This window comes from Zeus faber (genome assembly GCF_960531495.2).
Source record: "Zeus faber genome assembly, chromosome: 14".
Lineage (NCBI taxonomy): Eukaryota > Metazoa > Chordata > Actinopteri > Zeiformes > Zeidae > Zeus > Zeus faber.
In genome coordinates, this window is record NC_137200.1 from 13231988 (window position 1) to 13255537 (window position 23550).

A 23550-nucleotide genomic window follows, 5' to 3' on the forward strand; every position below is an offset into this window, starting at 1 on the left:
AGCGACGTTCGGTACCGAGGGGAGAGCGATGAGAAGTTTGAAAAAAAAGAGTCGTTCGATTTTTTCCCCGACTCTTCGTTCGTTCCATTCGTTGAACGGCGAAGCAGAGTCAGAATCCCCCCCCCCCCCCCCCCCCGGGGGGGTCGGCTGCGAGCGGCGAATGGAATGTTCACGTTGATAATTCGACTCGAAAGCGCTTCTTTAGTATTTATTTATCCGAATGGAGAATGCAAGTTTGCGGATCCCAGAAAATATTGGAGTTTGATTGTCGCCGCAGTAGTTGTTTTTGACAGAGAAGGGCAAAGTGTGAATCGCGCACAATACTTGTGTCAAGATTCAAGATTCAAGATTCAAGATTCAAGATTTTTATTTGTCACATACATATACATACTTCCATACATATATGCAGTGAAATGTAATGCAACGCACCCGGTGATAGCACACAATATGTCCTAGGAAAAAATAAAAAATAAAATAAAATAAAAAGTAGAAAATTCCTTTCTAATAGCCCGACTAACTGACTCCTAAAACGTAATACAGTAAGTGGAATACTTATAGAATAAGATAAAAATATATAGAATAAAATACAATAAAAATAAATTGAAATAAAATGGAATAGCTAGAAGGAATATGCCTATGTATGTACAGATATGTGCATTTAAAAATGACAATGTGTCAAAATGAATTCTTTTGGTGGAGTGTGTGAAGTGGAAACCAGCTCCTTTCTTCACCCGAATGTCGCTTAATTGTTTCTTTCGGTGATTAATGGTGTTTCAAAGTTCAATTTAAATTCTAATGCACATAGCTGTACATACATAGGCATATTCCTTCTATCTATTCCGTTTTATTTCAATTTCTTTTTATTGTATTTTATTCTCTGTATTTTTATCTTATTCTATAAGTGTTCAACTTACTGTATTTCGTTTAAGGAGTCAGTTAGTCGGTCTATGAGAAAGGAATTTTCTACTTTGATTTATTTTCTTCCCAGGACATATTGTGCGCTATCACCGGGGGCGTTGCATTACATTTCACTGCATATATGTATGAAAGTATGTATATGTCTTGAATCTTGAATCTTGAATCTAAAGTGCGCTCCGCTTGGGCCTTTTTTTTTTTTGCCTTCCGACTCACTTGCTGCCGACTCATTTAAAAAGATTCATTCGCCACGAACGAGTCGTTCGCGAGCCTTACGTCACCAGCACCAAGAGGAGGAAAATCTGTCCGCCGGTGCCGGGGATGAGAAAAGTCACATTTCCAGCATCCAAAACACACTTCCCGCCGCACGTTTCGGGATTATCAGACACGTTGTCGCTCAGAACAGTGAGTAACGGCGAATTCTTTCACCGGGCGGTGGGTTTTCCGTCTTTTGCTACTTGAGAACAGTTGTCATTTCTGACGGTTGGATCCGCCCGCAGTTCCTGCCGCTCTCCCGTCCCGAGCTCAAAATGGCGGAGAGGGCGACGGCTAGGCTAACGGCTAACGGCTAACGGCTAACCAGCAGGGGCTAGCGGTAACCGGGGGGGGGGTAAATGGAACTAACGTGACCGTGAAGCGCGCCTCACTTCGTGTTCCATCGCAATGGCGTGCGCGGTCCGTTGTGTGCGTCACACGCTGTAAACCGTAACGGCCGCCGTGGTGATTGGCAGTGAAGTCCGCTGTTAACCTGCGGTTACGGACCAGCTCCCATCCAGCCACACAATTAACTTTGACGCGATCCTATGTAGTTCCGAATAGCCTTCCGTGAGGCCTATCCCACTGGCACCAGTGGATCTGATCGCCAAGCTGAGTGTGGTTCTGGCAGTGACATGTTTTATTAATATATATCTATATCTATTTATTTATTATTATTATTTTTTTAAATGTAGTCGCTATTCGTACATTACAGGTTATAGTCTTCGCTTTTTGTTTTCTACTCGCTTGCGGCGCTTCCCGAAGCTCATTGAATTGAAATTCTGATGCTAACTGCTAGAAATGCTAGCGCGCTGCAAAGGGCGTTGCTGAGACCCTGCTGCAGTGTCTCTGCCCTTGTGTCTCACCGCACTGGACAGGGCGCCACCGCCGCACATTCAGAACGCAAGACCCCGTCCTATAAATAACACGTTGCTTATCAATTCACCATTTTGTTGTTGTTGTTGTTGTTTGTTTGAATTACTTATGACTTATGTCGTCAGCTCTGTGTATAATTATAGAGAAATGAACTGTCCCTAACAGCAGGGTGGAGACCGGCGGACCTTACTTGAGGCCTGCTGATTCATAATTGAAAATACAAGCACTTGGCCCTTGAATAATTTATGACCATTCAATTATGTTAACATGGCAAAAATAGTTTTACTATTTATTGTGGCATTATTGCACGAGAGCGGGGCTCTGTCAGTGTGTTACTGTTGCAGAAATCTCTACTCTTTGTGCAACTTCAACCTTTCACAAAGTTTACCAGTATTTCTCCACGTTTAGTTGTGGCCCAAACCACGTCTGGCCCATTGATGCCTAGGATAAACCCAAGCCATTTGGAATTTGCGCAAGTGGATGCACTGATGGGTTTTCCAGAAGCATGATATGGCTAGAAGCTTACAAAACAAGTCAAAATTCAAGTTAAAAAAAATTGGACTTTGTAAGTCAGGATTATGACTTATTGTATACTGTAAATCTATATTTTAAATACGTAACACGTTGAGCATACTAACTACTGAATGGAAATATTTGAAAATAAAACAATATTTTAAGGTTGTATATCTTCAATTGGTCATATCATCATATACATCGATACATCATCATCAGCTCTTAATTCATCTTGCTGTCAGATTTAGTACAAAATAACTGGTCCCCAGAAATCCCCATTGACTCTTTATTTGGATTTTAAAGCAAGAGCTTCCGTAATTTCAGGAGGGACCATAATTCCTCTGGAACAACATAATGACGTTGTAAACATAGGCATGCGAACACAGATGGGAGCAGGCATGGAACTCATCAGTTTTTAATGTTTGTAACCACCCAGTAACTTTAGCCCTGTGTGAATGCATTTGTTTTGGCGACATGGGTCAAGTAAGAACATGTCTGTCAGTTATCAGGACATGTTTTATTTTTATTAGTTGATTATGAGAGCTGGGAGGTTGTATCTATCTATGAGCAGCTTTTTTACATGTCCAATAATCAAGGATCCCGACAATTTTCAATAATGGACATAAACCGATATACGTCAACCAGCTCCATCAAACGTTGGACCAGAAAACACTTAACTCTTCACAAAAAAGCAGCTGCTGTGTGGCAGACACATCTGGGGAATTGGCTAAAACATGGGGATTCTAGAAATGGGAGGAGGGTGAGGGGTGCTATAAGCTTATAGTTGAATGGTTTGCCCAGTTCCGATCCTCTATATCTTTGTTCATACACCAGGCCTGTTTTGGTCATTGGTTGCTCTTTAGCACAACTGGCTAAGCTTCAAAGTGCATTGGTCTTGGAAATAAATGCTGTTTCTGCAGGTTGCAGGCTTCTATTCAGGGTAGCTAGATTGGAGAGGTACTTAGATGCCAAGAGAATTTCAAGCACCTTAGTCTATGATGTGCGCGAGCCTGTTCCTTGTTGCAGGAACAGCCTCGCTTGGGCTGTGACGGGCTTTATTCTCTTCAGCATGGGCATTTTGTTTACTGCAAAAGAAAGCAAAAAATTGGAAATGTACCCCTATGCAGACTATACTGCTTTGGTAATGGAACAGCATATTTTCATCAGTATTTGTGACCTTCACCAGCCTTTTTCCAAATATAGTATCTCAACAAACGTGAATTAGATGTCATCAAGAGCCACTTGGATTTGTGTCATTTTGTTAATTTTCTCTGTACCAGTTTAACATGTTAACAAGCCCCCATAAAGAGTGTGTTCTGAATAAATGTTCTTACCTCATTTGTTTATTTTAATGTTGCTTGAGCAGTGAGCACCAACACTTTATATCATTATAGTGATTGATCGCTACCCTAATTTTATTGTGACAATAAGCAGTTCTTTGATATTATGGCGTGTGATCTGCAGCCTTGTTCAATCTACACGTTGATGTTTGACTCATTTTCCTTGCTACAAGAATCCAAAACCGTGCTGCTTCACCACATAGACTGAAGTCTTGGCATTCTTCTCGCACTGAGTCTTGTTGATTTGTGCTCACATGTTCAAGTCAAATTCTCTTTTGGGGTGTTTTCCTTTTTTCAGCTCTTATCACAATATACTTTAGTTTTGTTTTTGGTTTCCCACTAACACGCAGGCCTATTTAACTGGGGACTTTGAACAAATTTTAATGATTTGTAACTTGTTGTCCATGTTATTTTACATCCATAAATAAATAAATTACTTACCGATTGAATAAGTGGATCGCCTCTACTCTTAAAAGGCACCTATTATGCTCCTTAATATAGGTCTCTGAGGTCCCCAAAACATGATTTTTGAATTTTCTTGCTCAAAATACCTCTCAGATTATGGATTCTACCCATTCTAACATGCCTCCAATGATACTTAACCTTTCCCAGCTCAGGAGCCACATTAACAAAAAATATTTTTGCAAAAGCCAAATTTCTGAAACCTCCCTTTCCTGCTTTCTCTAGACAATAATTGGAATTTATTATAACCATTGCCAAATTATTATTTCCATCTTTTTATTAACAAATGTAATATTTATTATTATACACAAATGATGTGCAAATGTAGACGGCTAACCGAAAGTTACATAGAGAAAGCAACAAGGAGACTCTACTGGTCTGCTGCAGTGGTGGATGCCGTGTGTTCTGGAATATCACACTTAAATTAAGTGAATGACTAAAATAGAATCCGTGGATTGATATAAAAGTTGTTTTTAGGGCTGCCGCTGAAAAGGGAAAGCCGATGAGTGGAATCACCTGTCAGTTGACTGAGATTCTTCAATTGAGCAGTAGGCATGTGTATCTTTAAGATTTTAAGGGTACTACTACTCTTACCGATAATGCAGATAATTCCAATAATGCTGGTACTTTAACAGTACTCTCATTGTTTTTTTTGTTTTTTTGTTTTTTTTAAGAGGAAAAACGAAAAAACTAATTGAGAGCAGAATTAACAGTGCTTTATTCCCTGTGCATTACGCATGGAGAGGGGGTGATTGGGTCAATGTGCTCCTCGTGCATGTGTGAGGCAGGCAGAGGGAGCCAGCCCCTCCTGGCCCCCATGAATATCTTTATTTTACTTCAAGTTAGAACGGGTTATATAGCCTAAATAAATAGAAAATCAATTTTCTTTATTTCTCCAATACCGTTAACAGTACCGGTAACTGAGCTTTTCAATACTATGGTCTTGAATAATTTAGCTGCGGGGCCCATTTAATAATGGGTCGGTCACCAGCGTTCCTCTGTGATCATAACTCAGTTAACAGTAGCTGTCATAGGTTAATGTGTCTCATAGGGATGCAACAGCACAGTGGGCTCACGGTTCGATATGTATCACGGTTTTGGAGCCACAGTCATGATCTGGATTATTTGATTTTGAGTAGTAATATTCATAATATTTTTTTATTTTTAAAACTGTGTTAACTGACAGGATTTATTTTAAATACAGGTACTCTTCACTTAACAACCTTAAGCTCAAGAACACAGATAATATTTGACTGGAATCTCTCCCATTTGTCCGGGACACTGAAATCTTCCAGGATACGTGGACCGGCACCAATTTTTTTTTTTTCTAACGGAAACTCTGAAAGAGGGACATGGCCATCCCAGGGGGTTATTTTCTGGACAGGACACCTTGGTTGATTGTACTCTTTACTAAAACATTTGTAGTTTTATCTTGTGTTTCTGTGGAAAAGACTGTGTAGCCGCGCACAATGGGGGGGGGGTAGACCTATCGTGCGAAAATAGAGAAATTCAGCGTGGCTCCGCATGGCTGACGTGGCCACTCCAATAGTGGATTCAATAGGAAGGAGCACTTACGGCGCGCCGCGCCCGAACGCTGCGTGTCCAATGGACTTCTACAGTGATATCGTCATACCGCGGCCCACGTGTGTGTATTGAACCATAGGGGGCATACCGAGCGGCTTGATAATACACCGTGTACTGTTGCATCCCTAGTGTCCGGTGGGAAATTCAGTTTTGAATTATGCAGACAATATCTCTTAAAGAGCCGCAACTATTCATAAAAGAGCCTAGTTCGGAGTATCACCGCTCTATACCATCCTGTTCCAAGTCGCTGTGTTTCTGTGGGGTGGCACCACCCTCCTGAGGCCCCTATTTCCGTGAGCCAATGGAGCTTGAGCACAAGTTGGGGTTCTGTGAGTCTATTGGGTTTGGGCTTTACTTACAGGTTCCGTTATATCTAGTAAGTGAAAACTTTTACTGGTTTCTCCTTATCAGTCCACCAATTTCAAAAGTTTCTGAACAAATTTGAGACAAAAAATAAGCAAACAAGTTGCTGAATCTTCACTCATATTAGATCTACAAGGCCTATTTTAAAAGTTTGTTCCGACGAGGCCAGGCGTCCCAAAACAAGGACACTGCTGCACTGCCAGTTGCACCGCAACTGTTTTATTCAGGAAAGCTTGAAAAATAAAATAAATACATATATAATAAATAATTTTTTTGGCTTTGTTTAGAGAAAAGCACAGTGGATTGCAGGCTGCAGCCTACAGTCTACCTCATTATTATTATTTTTTTAGAACAAAGCAGAATTATTTTTTAAACGCTTACATTACTATCCTCTGCAGTTTCTAAAAGCACAGTTGGTATTAATTCTTCCATCTTCTAAAATATTTGTGCTGGTCTGTAAGCCATCTGAGCTGTTCCCAGCAGTGCTTGTTATTCTCCATCCAAAGGTGGAATAACTCAGATGGAGGGTGGTTCTTACTGTACTCAAGCCCTGCTTGACGTTGGAAGGGGCTTAAGATCTGAAAGGGTTGGGTGATATGTCAAAATTTTCCTACCGGCCACCATTGGTGATTCGCCTTTTGGCGTGTTTTGCAAACCACTCTCAGTGATCAGGCTTGGATAAATCTCCTGCTCCTTATCGGCTCAGTCTGCAAACATGATTTGAAAACGCCGGTGTAGGAAGTCTCCAATCTTCATCTCCACTTGCACTTAGACAATTCTTTGCAACCATCACGCAGAAAAAACTGGCAAAACTTACGCTGGTCTAAAGCGTCAACACAATCAAAAAGCTGCACATGGCTTGAAGCTGCTTGGATCTGTCCAAGAATCCCTCCTCTTATTGGTGGACTGTGGTGGATTGTAATTGAGCTTCTGTTATGCTAAGTGTGACATTGTTCATTGTGACATCAAAGCCACGTGGGTTGCCAAAAGCAAGACTATCCAATAAAATAAACAGCGCATGTGGTTTCACCAAAAAGTTAATGACAGAGAAGCGACGCGTGTCATTGTCGGCGGCGACACACTAGGTTTTAAAGACAGGTTAATTATTTGCCGAGCTGAATTCTAGAGGAGAGAGACCATTAATTTAGCTAAATAAAATGACAAATAATTGCGCAAAAAATCGCCCAAATAAACAATTGCTGATTGCCAATATATTCTTGCCAATATTTGAGCATACATAGTTGCTAGTGCCTGCCTGTTGAAATGTTACACTTTCTGAAACAGTGTGTCCGGTGTTCCTCAATGGAAGATGAAACTGCTGTTAAAGACATACACTGAGGAAACACATCCTTTGACTCAGTCCCAAAGCGCTGAAGTCCCCCCCCCCCCGCTGGCTCGCTATTTGCGGTTTATTTGAAGTTTATTAATATTAGACGTGTTGCGTGTCCAAATTGCACCAAATCCAACAGCCAACACACCCGCCAAGTGTGAAGTAGATCAGATGAACAGTTGCGATAATCAAAGGACAGACAGAGATTCCTTCCTTTATAGTTATTATATTATATATAATTATATATAATATGTGAAAGTTTCGAAGTCTGTTTGACTTTGTTCACCATTCATCAAACTAAGGGTGGTCTTCAAGGAGAAATCACTGTCGGTTCAGTTTCAGGAAAAATGTGGTTTTCACAGCAGTATCTGCACCAGTGGAAAACTAGAGGGCTTGAGCCTGCTTTATTGTCTCGGCAGCTGTAATGTCGTTAAGTGCATGCGCCTACGCCATAAATTACATCATTTAGGCGCATGGTGATTTTGCGCGAGGGCCTGCACCTCCCAGTTTTTGGAACTCCGGCGTGCGTTTCAGGTCATTTAAGATGGACGCGTCCGAATGAAGGTTGTGTGACGAGGTCGGCGGGTACAATCTGTACGAGTCATCCATGCGGGACCACAAAAATGACCAGATGGCGTTGAATTAATCGAAGGAGATGGCACCGTCTCTGCCCAAAGATTTGGACTGTTTTAATACCTCGCCACTTCTTTATAATGTTTACACCGACAATTTGCACAAATTCACAACTATATATAAAATCCTGCACTGACCACAATAAATGTGCATACATACATTTAACCTTTCTATTATGATTTTACTGCTCTTTCTTTAGTTGTTCGGATCCTTCACTTAGGACTTTGTAATGTTTACAGCAGTTCTTTCAGTTTCCCCAGGAGGTTTGTGCACAGCGCCTCCTGTCTTTACAGAGAATATCGCTGCCTTAATGCTCCTGCGAGCGCCATGAGCCGCACGGTTTGCTTGCCGCACGGTTTGCTTGTGGCGGCGATAAAGCAGGCTTGATGCTGCTGTGCTTCTCACCAAAGTTGTTTTATAACCCTTCATCTTACTTTCTTACATTTATAGGGAATGTGTGAAACAGAGAAGCGGGTAAAAATATATAATCTTAGACCTTAGTTACCAGCCTTTTCTTTTGGAATCTAGGTTAGGGTTACCACTGTCTCCTGAAATGTTATCATCATGCTTCCACAAGGCCATCAATTTTTGGGTCTTTGGGTTCATGACTTTGCTTTTTGTTTGTGGGTATACTGTTTCTTTCATGAATTGCATCTATAGTTTGAAGGACTTCCTTGACTTGTTCGAGCCTTTCCTTTTTACATATACATTTTCAGAACTAGATTTTGCATTATATTACTTCAGCTTCTGAAGATGGTGGTTACATTTATAAAATAACATGGACGAGCATCAAAACAGACAGACAGTAGTTATGGTCTCGGTGTCTGCGGTTAATCCAGTTAGCTGTCAAGCCTTTCCTTGTACTGCTCTGTCAGATGTATGACGGACTTGAGGCCTTCTCCCTACACAGACGCAGACTTGTGGTGGCCTGGTCTGTCCATTATGCAGCTTATTGCTGTTGTGATCCCAGGTGCTAGCAGTGTCTCTTCTCAGGAAGTGGTGTGCTTAGTTTGCACCATAGTCACAGACACAAGTGAAATTATAATCCCATCTTAATCTTATCTGTTGATGGCAGATGTTTTTCCTAACATATAATTAAAACTGTCATGTTCTCAACAAACCACTAACAAATCCCACCGGCTCAGCTCACGATTGCTATATCAATTTACAGGCTTACTATGGGGGAGCATTTTGAGCTTACTCTGCTACAGCCTTTTTAAGGTTCAGAGTAGGGCTAGGTGATACATGGTTATAGTGAGCTGAGACTAGATGTCTATGATATGTGATTGATTATACTATTCTAATATAGTTAAATGTTGTCTTTAAGGCTATATTACATTAAAGTAATACAATTTTCTGAACTTAGAACACTTAGATTTTTCTAGCTGTTCTAATCAATGCCTCTACCTGCTTGGATAATAATGCTGAGATAATAGCCACTTTATTAATGATTGTTTTCTAAATATTTCTTGTGTGTACATAACCAATGAAGGTTTCAGTGATCATCCCCAAATTTTTTTAATTGACACTGGGTATTAGTCAAAGAATATTGTGAGATTTCAGAGTGCCTCAAATTAATTGTATTTGTTCTGTATTTGACAGCATACTCAGATGTTGCACCAATACACACCTTGAATAAGACAGAGCTGCAGTTTATCGGTCAGACATGTTTATAATCAACTTGACTCATAAAAAGCAGCTTGTCAAAAGGCAAATGAGCCCAATTTTTTTTGTGTCCATATTCATTTAGATGTGTTTCTCCTGCGCAGGTCATGGGGCTGGTCTGACTGGTGAATTGTCTCCGTGGGACCGAAGCCGTTCTCTTGCGCCGTACACCGTCTGGGTTCCAACTCTCTGCGTCTCATCCGCCTCGCCCTCCCGACTCGTTCTCAGCAGCTAGAAGTATCGTGTGTCTTTGTGTGTGCCAGAGCATCCAGTGCCCGCCCCACCCCATACCCCGCCACTTCCACCCCTGCCTCCCTCGGAGGGAGAGAGCAGCCACTGCGGCCATCATGGTGCTGTCACAGAGACAACGAGATGAACTGTAAGTACAGCCAAACACGCACACGTGGGCACGGGGGAGCACCACACACACACACACACACACACACAAGCATGGACTTCAAAGATCCATAAATACTGTGGTCACAGCAAGGGTGTTCACAAGTCTAGATGGTAAAATGTACTGTAACTGGCATTATAATGATTCACATTTTTTCCCCTTTCAGATAATGTATTACTATTAAATTAGACGTCTTAAAAAAATTAGCGTAAAGTAGGCTTGGGCAAACGTGCAACATTCCAATGTAATGTGTCAAATGCGGTCTCCCAGTTACAGTAGTGCAGGATTTATTATTTACAAGTACTCACTGAAAAACATCCAGGTTTTATGAAATGAAGTCCCATGGCAACGGTAAGCAACGGGGAATTGCAGTGGGGACACAGGTTTTTTTGGAATGAGACGGAATGGGACAGTCTCTTAACTCAGTTGTGTTCGTGAATTTTGTTTCATACATTTCCAAACAAATGAAAATCAATAGATCTAAGGGCCAAGGGTGCACCTGCCCCTTCATGTCCCATGGACCCCATGATGTCCTTGTCGTCAGGAGCATTTTTTTTCTATTAAGCATGAATGGGCATCAAGGTATGCATATTCAACCCTTTTTAATTAAATTTTGTTTTCAGTTTGCGAGTTGACGATGAAATTGCTTCCCCACTCCTTGCCAGAGTAGCTCAAAACTGCTGAATCATATAGAGGATTAAGATTTGTTCGCTGCGATCGAGGCATTGGAGTATTTCAGCGAACCAGAGAAGAAAGTCTTCATTATACATTAACACCAAAACAACAACAATACAGGCCGTTGAAAGAGCATTTCGACGGAAAATGTCAGCGAAATATTCAAATTTTAAATGGTATTGTACAATGTTCTTTTCAAATGTTTTACTGCGTTTAAAATAAAAATAAAATAAAAAGATGTATGTTGTGACGGCAGTACATCATGATGACAACTTACCAGCCAAAAGACGTAACTATGCGATGAAGGGCATTCCTTTACACGTGCGTAACCGGGGGGAAATCAGAGGGGATATGTGCTGTGGGCTGCTAGTTAGTGTGAATATTTCATAGCCCACGTGACTGGAGAGGAGAAGAAGGGAGTGGGGGATGGGGAGGGTCGAGCAGGAGGATGAACTGAATAAAATGACAGTCAGTTTGTGTGGAGTGGATTGCACTCAGTGCGACATGCCCGCTTTCTTTATTCCAGGCTTCACAAAATGTCTGTCTCTCTGAGTTTCTGTTATCCGGTAATCACTGTTTTTTTACCGGGAAAATGTGTTAAGTCCACTAATGTCTAGTGGAAATAATTTGAATTAGTATTGGGCGATAAAACGATAATTATCACAATTTTTTTTCCCTCGATGTGTAAATAAAATAGCCTCGATCATCTCGATGTCTTCCGCAGATTTGTTAATTTATAGAAGCGTTAGGAATTTGGACGATCTAAAGCTGCCCTTTCACCTCGAGCCAAGTAGGTTTGTCGATATAGAAAGTAGCCCCGCCTCCAGACTCAGCGGAGACAGAGGGGCAGTGTCCAGAATGAGCGACTCGGAGGGGAAGGAGAAAGATGCATTGTTGACAACAGGGACACATACCTCCATAGTTTGCCGTTTTTCTGGATATTTCAGTCCCGACCCGAAGCAGATGGTAAATATTCATTGTATTAAATATGTAGACGAGACGTGCTGACGACGACAGGCAACTCCACAAACTTTATCATTTTAGATTTCGGCCGACTTGCCCTATTTATTTAGTTTTTGATTTTGTCTGAATTTTATTGAAGTGAAATGTTCATTAAAGCAGCTGCACTTGTTACTTATTGTTCACTTCAAACTAACGTTACGACTGGCCAGCATGTCATGTTGTCAATGTTTTCAGAGTTTATTTTATGTGAGAAAAGGCCTATAGCGAACGGAAATTATTTGATTTCAAGTCGGCAGGAGCACGCGTAAGCCAGATAGGCCCACATGTAATTTTTTATTTTTTTTGTTTAAATACCTTGAGGATTATAAGTTGTTGAAAGTTTTCGACGATCGGCGTGGGCGTGGTGAGGCGTCAAGTTTCCATGTTTGGCCATTTTCAGGCGCCATACTTTCACAAACTCCTCCTAGGAGGTCAATCAGATCTACCTCAAACTTGGACAGCATATGTAATATCTTAATGATTAAAAGTTTGAGTTTTTGTTGAACGGTGTGGGCGTGGCGAGCCGTCGAATTTCCATGTGTCTTTCGCCACGAAACAGGAAGTGGATTGTAACCCGACCGCACATTGTCAAATGTACCTCAAACTTCAAATGTTTTATAAGAGTCCTGCCCTGAAGACATTACGAGCCAATATTGAGTTATGGTCATAGCGCCCCCTACTGTCAGGAAGTGTATTGTAACTCCTAACATACTCCTGTATGTAGTGAAATATGCCCCGAACATGACAGGTTCGCTAAGAGTCCTGGCCTGAAGACATTTACATCCAATATTGAGTTATGGTCATAGTGGTGCCTGCTGGCAATAGAAAATGAAATGTTTTATACTTTGATGCACTCCTCCTGATAACATCTTACTCATTTGCGCCTTGTCAGACAGTCGCGAATGTGCACGGCAGCGTCAACGGGTATCCTGCCAGCACCCCCGAAATGTGTGATGTGCGTGCATTGTGGGACAGGACAGGAGGCAGTTGACATCGCAGGCTCCAAAAAAAATCTCGACGATAGGCCCGCCTCGGAATTCTTAGAATTCTGAGAAAGCAAAACTCCAACGTTTATACAAAAAATATATATATAAAAAAAAAAAGGAAAAAAAAAAAAAGATTTTAGATTTTATTACTTTCGCCTCGGAAAATCCCTCGACGGTCGGTGATTAGTCGAGAATTTTAACATCCCTGCTTCCAAAACTCAGTTTTTCAGACCCCATTCTTTTTCACGAACATTATCAGGCTGTCTGTATGCAAATCGCAACCTACCAATCCCACAACCGATCTTATTCTGATCAGCCAGTGACCTCAAAGGAAAGCCTGCATGTAAATGGATCTCAAACTCCTTGCTGTTGCTAAGTGACTTTGGATATTTTTTGTGTTGCTGCAAGGTTTTACCTTGCTTACGGACGACGTGCAGATGGCTCGACGTTTGAGTTAATCGACAGACATTAGGGTTCGGTTACCTGCTATTGTTGTGGGAAATGTGTTGTTTGGTTTCCTTGAGTTTCCGTACTTGGATATGTTTCTTTGCACAAAGCAAATGGATACACACCGACGGGAATGGAGGTCCCTGTTGATCTCAAAACGGACTTGATGGAGAGAGAATTTGTGTGTGGGTGTGTGGGTGTGTGGGTGTGTGTGTGTGTGTGTTCTCCATCTAGTAACAGGCTTTTATCGTATCCTCAAGCTATAATCGTCATAGTGCTGCGCCGATAACAACACACTGTGCACAGGCAAAGGTGACCTAATGCTTTATGCCGCTCGGAAACTGTTGCATCTATAGGCCAGGAATGGACACACTCAGACATTAGTGCAGCGCACACAGGATAGTTATCCAGACTGCCAGTCAAGGAGCTGATGCCAAAGCCTAAATTTAGCACTGGAGCTCATAAAAATGTCACCCCTGCTAACAAGGACGTGCACCTCTACTTTACTTGGAATGTGTGTTTAGGTGGATGTGAGTTTGTGCTCGCCTGTTTTGGCAGATTGTGAGATTGGGGGGGAAAAAACATACATCTGTGACGTATTTTTGCTGTCCTACAAAGCTCAGTGTTCACACCAACATTTTAAGGTGGAGCTGGAGCTACAGTGCTCCCATCTGCCAGACAGGGTGTGGTGCTCTTTCTTTTAAGGAAGAACAATCATTTCTCTTAAGGTGGAACTACTGTTTTTAGAAATGACATCTTCCCTCCCCGTAGATGATTTTCTGGTGCTCGATCTGTGCTCAGTCAAATTTGAACGTGTGTTGTTTCTCGCTTGTTATTAAAAGTAAGGTTTTAAATCTGGCCAGTGTCATATTTGATCTGTACTGAGTAAATGAGTAAATGTGCAAATATTGCAATAGAATTTCCTTCAAGTTGTCTGCTTTTGTTAACATGGTTTGGTTCAAGCTGGTAAATATCAATGTGTTTAGGGCTGTCAATTCCTAAGAGTTCCTTTTGCATAACACAGGACATTCTAATGCTATTTTACATCAAAACCTCTTGGTTAATTCATCTAAAAGTCTCTCATTGGGATCGGTACATACAAACAATGACATTATTTGTGAGGGGCTTTGATTTTTCTCTTCTCAGAAATCGAGCTATAGCAGACTATCTCCGTTCCAATGGATACGAGGAGGCCTACTCCACGTTCAAGAAAGAGGCAGAGTTAGACATGGTAAGTTGTGCACGACAGTCTGGATAAACGTCTTGTCCACATATGGAAGTAAACCCTTTTTTTTCAAAATCTGTCCCTTTAATTGTCTGTATTCACAGAATGAAGAGGTAGATAAAAAGTACGCCGGTCTTTTGGAAAAAAAATGGACATCCGTCATCAGATTACAGAAGAAGGTGAGGAATGTGGCTGGTCGGTGTGTGTGTCGAGCTATACTGTGTCAAGGACTGAAACCAATGGTGAACCATGTTCACTTGAAGTGAACATGTTTAACTTACTGTTGCTGTGCAAACCCTTGTATTTTAAAGTACTGTAAGTAGAAGTGAAAACGACTTGGGGATCAAAGTCTGGTGTCGAATGGCAGTGAATGCCTCAGTGTTTCGATACCATATAAAGGTATTAAAGTTCAATGTTCATCCCTGACCGTAATATTCTGCCAGACCTGTGTACTGTTTATTAGCTGACTTATCGGTTTTCTCTCATTGCACAGAATGGACCGAACATAAAAAGACATAACGGAAGCAGAGTAAAAACGAAATTGAAATGAAAAGTTCAGGAGAGACAGAAGAACAAGGGGTGTATTAAGTGGTTCTCAAGGAAGTATAAAAAAAAAAAAAAAAGTATAATCATAATTGAACAAAGTAGCACTTAAATACAGAAACATTAAATACAAACAAACACCCACTCTAATTGACACATGTAAGATAGATAGTATGCTAATAATTGTATTTGTACACAATCAATTGTGCAGGTTTCCAAAATGAATATGGCCAGAGAAATGTCACACAGAGTAAAAAAAAAGATATTCATGTATTTTCCCCATTCCCCTCTATGCCTCCTCCTTGCGCCATATCGTCCTTCTGTCTACTGATATGTGCCTTCTCTCTGCTCCAGGTGATGGAGTTGGAGTCAAAGCTGAACGAGGCGAAAGAGGAGATGACGCACAGCGGCCCCGTCGGCCAGAAGAGGGATCCCAAGGAGTGGATCCCCCGCCCCCCAGAACGATACGCCCTGAGCGGGCACCGTGCGCCCGTCACTCGTGTTATATTCCATCCCGTCTTCTCCGTTATGGTCACGGCCTCGGAGGACGCCACCATTAAGGTACGTGTTGCGGAGAGATCGGATGGATCAGAGTTTTTCAAACTTGCTGCAAATTCCTACAAGGGGGGGGGTTTATACGATGATGATGCAGCAGAAAACCGTTGACCTGACCAAGATGGCTGCTGCTTATGTGGAACAGTCGGTTGAATCCGCTATCGCTACAGTATTAAACAAACTGGACGGTATATTTTCTTTGAAACGTTGATGCGGAAGATGTGTTTGCTGTACTTCCCACAGGATTTGGTAAAATTTTAATTCAGCCACTCCCTCACTCCGTGCTACGTCACACGTTTTGCTGCTGTGATTGGTTGTCGGTCTATCCAATTTTGTAGAGAGGAATTTTTGTCTGCGTCTGTTGGTAACACCTCTTGGAAAGTGAAAATTAACCGAGAGATCCCAATACGCATTTGTGAATTGGTCTGGCAATGCCAGGCTGGGGGAAAAAATGGCAATAAACCTACATTTTGCACAAAAAAAAAAATAATTGGAAAATTGGCAATATAAAAATAACAACAATAATGCAGAAAATGTAACCTAAAGATAAACATGGAGCAATGCAATAATATATTCTATGTTTGTCAATATACAATAAACCTGAAAAAATAACCAGAAGATAGAAGCACTTGGCGGTATAGGATCAGTGGCTGCTGGTGGTGATAATAGACGAGAGGGCTAAATAAGTCTCCTATCTGTCAATAACTCTCACTGGAGAATCACATTTCACAGTCTCTACATGTTACAGCAATGAAACCGAGCGCTCTGTCTCTAAAAACCCACTTTCCCTGGGTTGTACACGCTCCAAGTGCACACAGTGCGGCCCAAACGCTCTTTGGGTTTGGCGCAAAATGGCTGGTCTTCATGTACCGAGTCATCTGTGAGTCTGGCAGGTGTTCAGCTTCTGAGAAAGAGAACTGCTCAACTAAGACGAGAAATACGGGGTAAAGATCATGTGTCACAGCTTTTAATACGATCCACATCTTATACAACTGTGTTTGTGTCTCTGTGGAGCTGGGACCTCCTTCAAGCTGACACTTGTTCCCAATGTGACGAGCATTCCTGCTTTTTTATTTTATTTTTATTTATTATTATTATTTTTTAAATTCTGATAAAATGTTTTATAAAACAAGAAAGTGGATTTTAAATTAAGTAGTCCACCTTGCTCATATTGATGCTAATGTTTGACCACTTTATTCTAAATTCTGCCCCTTGTCGTCCACTTTCAAGCATTTTATTATTATTTTTTATTTTTTTGCGTTGAGCGTTAGTGATCCACTCGCGAACGATTTGTTCGTTGCGAATGAATAGAAATGACCGAGTCGGGAGTCACTCTGTCAAACTGCAGGCAGGCACACAGGCCAAATGGAGTCAAAACGCTCCGCTCACTGATTCAGAGCCGAATTTTCATCACTCCACAGCGTTGTGCTTGCACGCGCCGCTTCGTTTATTCTACCAATGAATGAATGTATTCAAATGAAGGGTCTAAAATGTTTTAGCCCCAATGCGTTCCAGATGAGGCTGTCACTGTCATTTTATGTCATTAATGCTCACGCGGCCCTGTAACAAGCTGATATGCAGTATGATGTGCAACGCTTGGGGCTATTGAGGAATTAGACCCTCTAGCCCAAACCTGACATGATTCAGTCCCTGCCATCTTCCTTTTTCATGCTTTTCACCAAACTAATCAGTTTCATGGTAGTTATTGACGTTGAAATGAGGACATAGTGCTCTACAAGGGTATTTTATTTTAAAACTTTAAAATTTCCTTTTCTGGCGTAGGAGGGAATGTGTTTCAACAGTGCGTCCATAGAGAAAGGGTTTTGTAAGCGTCTCGTCTCGCTTAGCAAAAAAAACACGACGTTGTAATTGCCAAATGTGAGCGCTGCAGAACGGCTCCCTGCGTCCTCCGCAGCTCTGACCCTCAGATCAAAGCTGTGGTGCAGACCTGAAGGCTCATCTCCCTCTCTGTCCTCAGCTTTTGCTGGAACGCACTCCCCCCGCCCCCTCTCCCTCTGTGTGATATTTCTGCATTGTCACCGTAGGGCCGATGCTCTTGTTGTCAGAGGCGGTTCTGGTATGAAGCTGGGCACACTGGGGAAACATCCAGATTCTGTTTAGTTTTTTTTAGTTTTTTTTTAATTAAACCTCCGTTTCAGCCGTTCTTCTCAAAGAGCCAAACCAACCACAGGGCTTCTGCAGGTCCCTTAAAAAAAAAAGTTAATTCAGTTTCACAAATTTTAGACCTCATCAGTCATTCTATTGTATTCAGCATAAACATTTTGTCTAATTTTGCCAAGATTAGTCAACATTTAGTCGAAGTTTATGCACCTTGACTTACCTGTCCTACTCTCCTTTTGGAAATAAATTCAAGAAAATCCTTGTGCTCACCTGTACTAAGGGTCAAGGTTCAAGAGGTTTATTCGTCACATACATACTTTCATACATATATGCAGTGAAATGTAATGGAACGCACCCGGTAATAACACACACAATATGTCCTAGGGAAAAAATTATTTCTAATAGACCAACTAACTGATTCCTAAAACATAATACAGTAAGTCGAATACTTATAGAATAAAATAAAATACAATAAAATAAAATGGAATAGATAAAGGGAATATGCTTATGTGTATGGAATAGGCAATTATGTATATACAGATATGTGCATTAAAGTGGCATGTGAATGAAGTGAGGTAGTGTTTGTTGGATAATACAGCACAGTATACAACAGTACGGCGCAGCAATACGGCATCACTGAACAACCCTGAACAATGACACAGTATGCGGTACAGTATGCTACATACAGTACAGAAGGTAGTGGAGCCTATGTGTGTGGCTCAGTGAGGACCCCTGGTGAGGTCAGCGTTGACAGTTCTAATGGCTTGCGGGAAAAAACTCAGTCTCAGTCTCTCTGTTCTCGCTGTGTGACTGCGGCGGCGCTTGCCTGACCGCAGCAGCTGGAACAGTCTGTTGTTGGGTTGATGAGGATCCTTCATGATCCTGCGGGCTCTGCTACTACACCTCCTGGTGTGTGTGCTTGATGTACTGGTTAGATTTATTCCATTTAGTTTATATCCTATTTCTACCCAATACCTACCTTTGCCCTGTGCCAAATATGTATTAATTACCTTTGTACTTATTTGCAGAACTTATAAAGAGATCTTTTGATCATTCGTCCAAGAATTAGTCTTAAATTCCTCTTCTGTCTCTTTCCCCCCCAAAAGGCCAACATACTTCTTATAAACCTCTTCATTCGGTGAATACAAAAAAAATGAAAGAAACATAAATATGAAATGTAACTCTTGGGTACCCGTAGACACCCTGGGATCAAGTCAAACACGTTGTTTGTCTCCAGTTATGTTGAAAAGTGCGGTGCCTGTCTCAAACAGTCTTTGGCCACCGTTTTTAAAATGGTCGACCCGACCCGTCAGTTTGAATGACACCTTAAGCGGCTCCACCCTGTCTCCATCCGTGTGAAGGTGTGGGACTACGAGGCGGGAGACTTCGAGCGGACCCTGAAAGGCCACACGGACTCCGTGCAGGACATCTCCTTCGACCAGACGGGCAAGCTGCTGGCCTCGTGTTCGGCTGACATGAGCATCAAGCTGTGGGACTTCCAGGGCTTTGAGTGTATTCGAACAATGCACGGTGAGAGACGGCGAAATGGCAAAAAAAAGTAGGGCCCGGGCGCTCCCCTCCCATATGTTCTCGGTTCCCGCCGCTGCCAGAGCCCCCATCCCCAGATGCAATAACCCTAACCCAAAGTTATTTAAATCAGTGTCATCATTTTCAACCTGTCCTGGGGGAGATTGGGGGGGGAAATGAAGGTCCACTTAATAAGCATGTCGTGCTGTTTTACCAGCTTTTGATTCCAACCTTTTTGAATAATTGCCCTGTTTGAATAAATCAGATGTGAAATAACAAAGACAGGATCTCAGAGGGGATCAAGTGGAATGCGAAATAACTGTAAATCTGAAAATGGCTGGTGCCCAAATTCAAATGTTGGTGCCTGAGGAACTCCAGCAGAAGCGATATCATCAAAATCCATCATCAGAAATGATCACGTGTATCTTTACATGAATATTTTATCCTATAGCAGTGCGTGAAGGTCATGTAGTATATTTGAAGGACAGCTGTTTTTGAAGTATTATAGAAGATAACTAGTGGCTCAGGTCCTAGAAATGAGCATTTACCAGTTCTTTGTTGTTTTTTTTCATCCCTCCAAGGGAAAATGCTCCTCAAATTTTTTTCATCCTGTTTTATTTTATTTAGCCAAATAGTTGTGCCCCCCGTGAATAGTGTAGTAGTAGTGAAGGAATATTGAACTACATTTAAATGATATACAAATGTGAAATAAGGAAGCGATCAGAATTCCTTCTGTCATTTACTCTGGACCTCGACAGGGGAGGTTGCTGCGATGCTCTTAAAGTAAGGAATGTAATCTCACTATGCCGTTCAGGCGCTGAGAGGGATTTTGTTTTTTGTGTCACGATGTGGCTCTCGCGCGTAATCTGCGACAGCGTTGGAAAACGTTCCATTCTAAACCTTTCAGCTCCCCACTTTCAAGGTTTGGCGCTTTTTCCGCGAATTCCTCCGTTCACGTAAATGCAAAACATAATCTATTGTATTAGACACCTTGAAGTTTCTGCTGCATCGGGACTTTTACCCTTGAATATTTATATGAACCTTGTTGAATTGGTTTGTAATGGATAAGTGAATGGACTGAGTTGTATTTTTCAGTTTTTGCTGCATACCTTTCCATCGATCAAATACTCGTGCCCATCCGAGACCCCCCCCTTTTTAAATTTGTTTGTTTGTTTTCTTCACAGGCCACGACCACAATGTGTCATCCGTCGCAATCATGCCCAACGGAGACCACATTGTGTCTGCCTCCAGAGACAAAACCATCAAAATGTGGGAGGTGGCCACAGGGTAAGGGAAGAGAAGGTTTTCTCATCAATGTCCCGTCGACCAGCAAGTCTCGTGCTGCTGCCGAGCGTCTTCCACGACGCTTGGCAGCATAGCGTGCTGCGTTTGCATTCACTGGATGTAGCACGTCACCCTGGCTCTTTTTGCATACTATTTGAGCGTACTACGGAGATACTAAACACTTAATTTGACGTACTAAATGATAAGCTGTGACGCCATTCGACAAAGTGTCAAGTCATTTCTAACAGGAAGTGTCATTTTTGTGGCTTATGAAGTCACAGACACACACACACACGGCGTATCCTTTCATCTCCCGTTCCCTTCTCCTCCAGCTACTGTGTGAAGACCTTCACGGGCCACAGAGAGTGGGTGAGGATGGTGCGCCCCAACCAGGACGGCTCGTTGATCGCCAGCTGCTCCAACGACCAGACGGTGCGTGTGTGGGTGGCGGCCTCCAAGGAATGCAAGGCGGAGCTCCGGGAGCACGAGCACGTGGTGGAGTGCATCGCTTGGGCCCCCGACAGCGCCCACCCGACCATCCTGGAAGCCACGGGCTCTGAGGTATAACGCCGGTGTTTCTTAAACCTGTACCCGCGGGCGATCAATATCCAAATACACAACGTTTACATCAGGAACAACAGCCCAGATCGGAGAGCTCTTCCTTTTAAAAATATGTTTTTTGAAGCAAACGTCACAGACCTATTAAATGGAAAAAGTCAAGTCACCTCTCTCGTCTGCTCCATGTCTTGCAGAATAAGAAGAGCGGTAAGCCCGGCCCTTTCCTGCTCTCCGGCTCCAGAGATAAAACCATCAAGATGTGGGACGTCAGCATCGGCATGTGTCTCATGACCCTGGTGAGTAGCGCTGCGTGAACTCGGCTGCGCCGGGCTTCCACAGGCCGCATCCATGACCGTTTACCCCCCCCCCCCCCCCTACAGGTGGGCCACGACAACTGGGTACGCGGGGTGGTGGTGCATCCCGGAGGCCGCTTCATCGTGAGCTGCGCCGACGACAAGACCCTGAGGATCTGGGACTATAAGAACAAGCGCTGCATGAAGACCCTGTGCGCCCACGAGCACTTTGTTACCTCTCTGGGTGAGACTCGTTCGCGAACACGTTCGACGTTTTCCTTTCTGTTTTTTTTTATTTTATTTTTTTAAATACCGGGATTTGTTATGAGATAACCCCCCCCCCCCCCCCCCCCCCCGAAGTGTTCTGCGTCTAGCTTTGTTAATAATGCTAATGATGGGAGTTTGTGTCCCTTGCAGATTTCCACAAGACCGCTCCCTACGTGGTGACCGGCAGCGTCGATCAGACAGTCAAAGTCTGGGAGTGCCGCTGATACCAGCCTCAGACAACCCGCCCTGCTCCGCCCAAACCCCACCCCCGCCTCCGCCGCTTACCCTGGCTTTCTTCCCCACCTCCTGCACCTTCCCACCCAATCTCTCTCTCTCTCTCTGTTCTCTCTCTCTCTCTCTCTCTCTCTCTCTCTCTCTCTCCCCCCCCCCCCCCCCCCTCTCCCTACACTGGTCCAGCCCTATTAAAATGACTATTGTCCTTTTTATGTAAATTATTCTGGATGTAGGGTACGCTTAAATAAATGTCACGCAACCTCTGACACATAAACACAACACAAAGTAAAACAAGTATTCATTGCATGGTAAATCAAACAAAAATAATTGTATACTGTTGAATTTGCCTAACTTTCATACCGTCTTCATGACTTCCTATTGGTTCAATAGGGTGAATATCTCTGTGTGCCGGTGCAGGTGGATTCTGGGTAACCGTTAGTTCACAAAAACCCCGATAACGCCCCTAGTTGGATGGCGTTAGTTTAGTTTTTGTTCAGTCTTTGTTTTGTCATACCTCCATTTGTTGTGTTCTGTTGCTGCTCCGCTGCATGGCTGTGGGAAGAAAAGGAGTGCGAGAACCAGCTTTAAATGACGGAAAGAAATATTGAGTACGTAAAAGCGAAAGGGAGGAGTGGGAGGTTTTGAACAGACCGGTCCCTGTGATTCTTTGGGTCGGCGAGTGAGGATGACTAAACTTTGTGTGTGTGTGTGCGCGTATTTGTGTTTGTATGGCTATGACGACAGGAAAGCCTCTTTCGCCCGAATCTCTCGACCGCAGAGAACGCCGCTCAGAGACTGGGGGGGGGGCGAAGGGGGCGACGCTTCTCACCCGCTGTTCATTCAGTCTTCTGAAATCTTTTTAACAACTTTAGTACACTCACAGGACCTTAAGTATCCCTATGCTGCTGAGCACGGACACACGCCCCCGCGCAGGCGAGGCCACAGAGCCCAGTCTGCCGGCCTCTGTTAGACGTGTGTGTATGTGTGTATGTGTGTGTGTGTGTGTGTGTGTGTGCGTGCTGCCCCCAGAGAATCCCCCCTCCAGTTCCCTCTTGCTCGCTATCTGCCTTTGTACCCCATCGAGGGCGCCCTCACAGGATCTTCATGACGCTCTCACCTGCTCTCTTTACACACACACACACACACACACACACACACTCACAAATGCACATACACACGCACAGTAAACTTTGTGTATCAATATATCTGGATGTCATTGTTTGCAACATAATAAAAAAAAAACAACTGTAAATACAACATTTTGTGTCTGAAACTTTCTTTTGGTGGGGAATAAACATAGATATTGATATTGGGATGGCACATATTGGGATACATCGTCCTGGCAACCCTGCACAGTATGATCTCAATGGAAAACTGCAAGACACTTATTATTCGATTACTTGGTATAAATAGTGTTTACACCATGTACCATTTGTTTGGTACACCGGTGACTACTGTTGTTAAATGGGCCTAAAATGACCAGTTGTTATGAGACTCCAA

At 42.7% G+C, this 23550-nt stretch overlaps 1 protein-coding gene across 3 annotated transcripts; it reads left to right on the forward strand.

Moving 5' to 3' along the window:
* Window positions 1-1186: 1186 nt before the first annotated feature.
* Window positions 1187-23287, forward strand: LOC307240578 (lissencephaly-1 homolog B-like). 3 transcript variants are annotated; one of them, XM_080014398.1, is made up of 11 exons: window positions 1187-1320; window positions 10041-10315; window positions 14590-14674; window positions 14773-14847; window positions 15566-15772; window positions 19249-19417; window positions 20599-20701; window positions 21031-21259; window positions 21451-21552; window positions 21637-21793; window positions 21967-23287. In XM_080014398.1, exons 2-11 carry the CDS (start codon window positions 10284-10286, stop codon window positions 22038-22040), a joined length of 1233 nt encoding a protein of 410 aa, XP_079870524.1. In that variant the 5' UTR covers window positions 1187-1320; window positions 10041-10283; the 3' UTR covers window positions 22041-23287. The 3 variants fall into 3 exon arrangements, with proteins under 3 accessions (XP_079870524.1, XP_079870525.1, XP_079870526.1); XM_080014399.1 differs by having other exon boundaries at window positions 1239-1350; XM_080014400.1 differs by lacking the exon at window positions 1187-1320 and adding an exon at window positions 1448-1510.
* The last annotated feature ends 263 nt before the right edge of the window (window positions 23288-23550 follow it).

Excerpts from the sequence above, each read along its gene's own strand:
- LOC307240578 (XM_080014398.1), top strand. The coding sequence starts at position 10,284 with ATGGTGCTGTCACAGAGACAACGAGATGAACT. Across the intron at positions 20,702-21,030 it reads ATGTGGGAGGTGGCCACAGG|CTACTGTGTGAAGACCTTCA; the intron begins GTAAGGGAAGAG and ends CTTCTCCTCCAG. Across the intron at positions 21,553-21,636 it reads GCATGTGTCTCATGACCCTG|GTGGGCCACGACAACTGGGT; the intron begins GTGAGTAGCGCT and ends CCCCCCCTACAG.